Source organism: Arachis duranensis, chromosome 3 (assembly GCF_000817695.3).
Source record: "Arachis duranensis cultivar V14167 chromosome 3, aradu.V14167.gnm2.J7QH, whole genome shotgun sequence".
Classification (NCBI taxonomy): domain Eukaryota; kingdom Viridiplantae; phylum Streptophyta; class Magnoliopsida; order Fabales; family Fabaceae; genus Arachis; species Arachis duranensis.
Window position 1 is genome coordinate 19,503,159 of NC_029774.3, and position 3,939 is coordinate 19,507,097.

General features: G+C 37.2%; 1 protein-coding gene across 1 annotated transcript; it reads left to right on the forward strand.

Moving 5' to 3' along the window:
- Nucleotides 1-1,929: 1,929 nt before the first annotated feature.
- LOC107477856 (transcription factor MYB4-like) lies at nt 1,930-3,396 on the forward strand (the record flags this gene model as incomplete). The annotated part of the gene is made up of 3 exons (XM_016097935.2): nt 1,930-2,068; nt 2,495-2,624; nt 3,234-3,396. Coding segments are annotated over exons 1-3 (432 nt in total), but the record flags the coding sequence as incomplete, so codon positions are not given.
- Nucleotides 3,397-3,939: the final 543 nt, after the last annotated feature.

Consider the following 3,939-nt stretch of genomic DNA (forward strand, 5'->3'; position numbering starts at 1 on the left):
GTCTGGAATGTTATCTGTGGAGATGTAGGTGGTGACTGATGTTGATTCTGATCTGCATTGATAGAAAGGATAGCTCGGTAGGATCTCTTCCTTGCCGAGCTTGTGGCTCCTCCACCTGCGAAACCTCCGGAAATACAGTTAATCGTACGTGTTGGTAGTTCGGGGTGGTTATTGTTCGGGCGGTCTCTGTCTCGGTTATGTTGTGTAGCCGAGCTCTGGTCCCCCGGAGCGGGTGCGCGTCGATGCATTTGGCCGCTGATGAATTTGTCTAAATGACCTTGCCGAGCTAATCGCTCCAGCAGGTCTTTAGCGATGATGCAGTCGTCGGTATTATGTCCGTGCTTCTGGTGAAAAGAGCAGTATTTTGATCGGTCGGTGCCTTTTGAATCTGGGTAATTACCGGCTTTTCGTGGTGGCTTGATTAACTTTGAATTCAAGATCTCCTTGATGATGTCATCACGTTTGGTGTTGAATTTGGTGTAGGTCTCGTACCGTGGGACTGGTTTGAAATTCTTCTTGTTGTCACGTGGTTTGTCGTCGTCTTTATAGTAAGGCCTTTCTGTTTTCCGAGCTTGTCGGAGTTCTTCGACGTCAATCTGTCCTTTGGCTTTTTCACGGAATTCGGCCATTGTTTTTGGTTTGGCCACAGCGATAGTTTCTTGGAACTTTCCTGGTCTTAGTCCACTTTTGATGGCGTGTAGCTCTACCTCAGGGTGGAGGTCGGGTATACTCATAGCTATCTTTGTGAAGCGCGTCATGTAGTCCTTGAGACTTTCATGTTGGCCCTGCTTGACTGTGTTCAGGTAATCGGAGTCGTGGAGGTAGATAGCGGATCCAGCAAAATGCTCCTCAAAAGGTTTTGATATGTCTCGGAATCGGGAAATGGAACCTGCAGGCAGAGAACAAAACCAATCAAGTGCAGGACCGTCTAAATAAGATGGGAAACAACGACACAAAACTTTATCAGATGCACCGTTTACTATCATTATGGAGGTGAATTTTTTGATGTATTTCTTCGGATCACCCAACCCGTCGTACGGAGTTAAGGTGGTCGGCAGAGTAAACCTTCGGGGTAGCACGAAGTTCATCACCTCCGCCGTGAATGGTCCAGGGGAGCTTTCCTGATCGTCTTTTTCGATGTTTTTCTGAGTATTTTCATTATGTTCCGGCTGTTCTTCTTCTTGTCGAGCAGTGTCCGAGACATGTGTTGGCCCTGACTGCTGCTCGGCTTCTTCTGTCCTTTCTTGTCGGTCATCGTTTTCGATCCGAGTGTTATTTAAGTTGGCGATTTGATTTGCTATTCTTTGGTTCTCCTCAGCCACGACTTGCCGCAACTCGGTCACCATCCGGAGCAATTCGGATGGCGAGGGTGGAGGTTGTTCAGCCATGACTTCAAGACGGGAACCTTGAGGCCGATAATATATAGGAAAAGAGGTTTATATTCTCGGCCCCACGGTGGGCGCCAATTGTTCTTGTATGGATACCTGGAGAGAGAGAGCTCAGTCTCTGGGAGTCGGCGCCGAGCTATTGCTTTCGATGCCGACCTTCAGGTCTTGTGATAATCCGAGCTTTTCTCCAAGAGTGTGTCCAATCGCGTAGAGCTTTGAGCAAGAAACAGGGGGGAGTGTACCTGCAAAGGCACTCCGAAGCTTAAGTTAGTATTGAGAATTCAATATATCCTTTAAAATAGAAGATCATACCTTTTTATAGGTGACAGCGTATAGATCGGTTACGTTCCTGTATTTATTGTCTGTAATAAAGAGTAGTAATAAGAGTAAATGTCAGGTTGGACGTTTCTCATTTGTGGAGTAGTCCGTTGAGCTGATCTGTAACGTTAGATTTCAATAAATGACACTGATTATCGAAACAGTGTCTGTCGTGCCGAGTTATAACTGTAATGCCGAACTGTAACGTTGATGTTGTGGTGAAATGGTGAGAACCCCTCATCGGTGTGAGAAAAGTGGAGTGAGGAAAGGAACATGGACACCTGAGGAAGATTCCAAGTTGATTGCTCATCTCACTACGTTTGGTCACCCCACCAATTGGCGCCAACTACCCGGAGCTGCAGGTTCATATAGGAAGAACTTCATAATTTAACTAACTGCTAATTTAACAATTTATGATCATTATTATAATCTCCGCTCATCATTATATCACTTATCTCAAAAATTTAAATTATAAAAAAAATACATAAATAATTATATATTTAATACATAATTTTTACATAAAATTTTTTTTGAGTGTGGATAAATTTTGTATAGTCATTCTTTTTATCTTTTTATTTTTTTATATTAATTTTTTTAATTTAAATTATAAATCTTTTAATCATAAAAATTTTGATATTATATTATAATTATTATTTTTTAATTTAAAAAATATATAAATAATTATATTTTTAATATCACCTGCTAATTATATTCAAGATAATTGATTTTTTCTATATGGTGATCATAGTTGAGGCATTCATATCCAAGTCATTATATGTTTTCTTAAGGTCTTGCAAGGTGTGGAAAGAGCTGCAGATTAAGGTGGATGAATTACTTAAGGCCAGATGTCAAAAGAGGGAATTATACACAAGAAGAAGATGACACTATAGTCAAACTACACAATCAGTTTGGTAATAGGTACGAGCCAACACCTCATTATTATATTTTTATGAAAATGATTGATAACAACAAAAATTAAGTAGTAAATGAATTATAGTTCGAATGGTATAATCTATTCATACTTATTTAAGAGGTCTGCAGATTTAAGTTTTCTATCTTTATTTAAAAAAAAAAACTAAAAATAGTATGATATTTTTATTAATCTGCAAAATCTAGATTAACAAAAATTGTTCAGAGTGACATTACACGATTACGTAAGTTTTGCTTGATTAAGAACTACATCTAATAATTGTTGATAAAGCAAGGATAACATTGTAACAGATTATTTGTTAGGAATTAAAGTGTAGTAGATTCAAATGTGAATTAACAATAGTCACAAAAAAAATGTGAATTAACAATAACTTTATTAGCATTGGTAGTTTTTAGGTTAATATCTTTTTAACTAGTTTTGTTAATTATTGCTACTCAGTATATATTATTATAATTTATTTACAGTGATGATTATGAATCATTTGATATGTTATCGATTAAAACTAAATGTGCAAAAATAACATATATACATGCATCAACTTAATTACTTAAGGGTATAATAGTTACTCCTCTCATGAGTCTCAAATATTATTGTAGATGGTCCATGATTGCGTCTCACTTACATGGAAGATCAGACAACGAGATAAAGAATCGATGGCACTCCCAACTTAAAAAGCGATTCCAACACACTTCGGCCTCTAATTCAAATAATCATAATGCCTTAGTTGAATCAACGGAAGAAGAGATAGTGAATAATAATAATAATAATAATAATAATAATAATGCCACTATAAATGAATACCCTTATAGTAATCTTCTCAACACTTCTCCAGCTTCTTCTCAAAGCGATACATATGACGATTTTTCTCCATTGAGCGACTTTTTCTACACACCTGCGGTGGATCTTGCTGCACCATTTGGTAATAACTCGGTTTTGGCTATTGATAATGATGATCACTATGCTAATTTCCTGGATAATATGGTACATAGTAACATAGTGCCAATTGGTGCAGATTGTGTTTGGACTCAACAGGATTATTCAAGTCCAATCTATGAGGTACAACTTTGGGGTCTATAGGAATAATTTGTAAGGGAGGAAAATGGCATTGCTTTAACGAATATATTTGGGAATTGATGAAGTGAACGCAGACTTTTCCGTACTAATTATAGAAGGCGTGTAAAATCTTATCAGAAGTAATCAAAGTTGTCAAATGATGCTTATATTTGATAGGGTAATGCTAATATAAGAATTAGGGAATATATAGTATAAAATATATATTAAAAATAAATTAAATAATATATA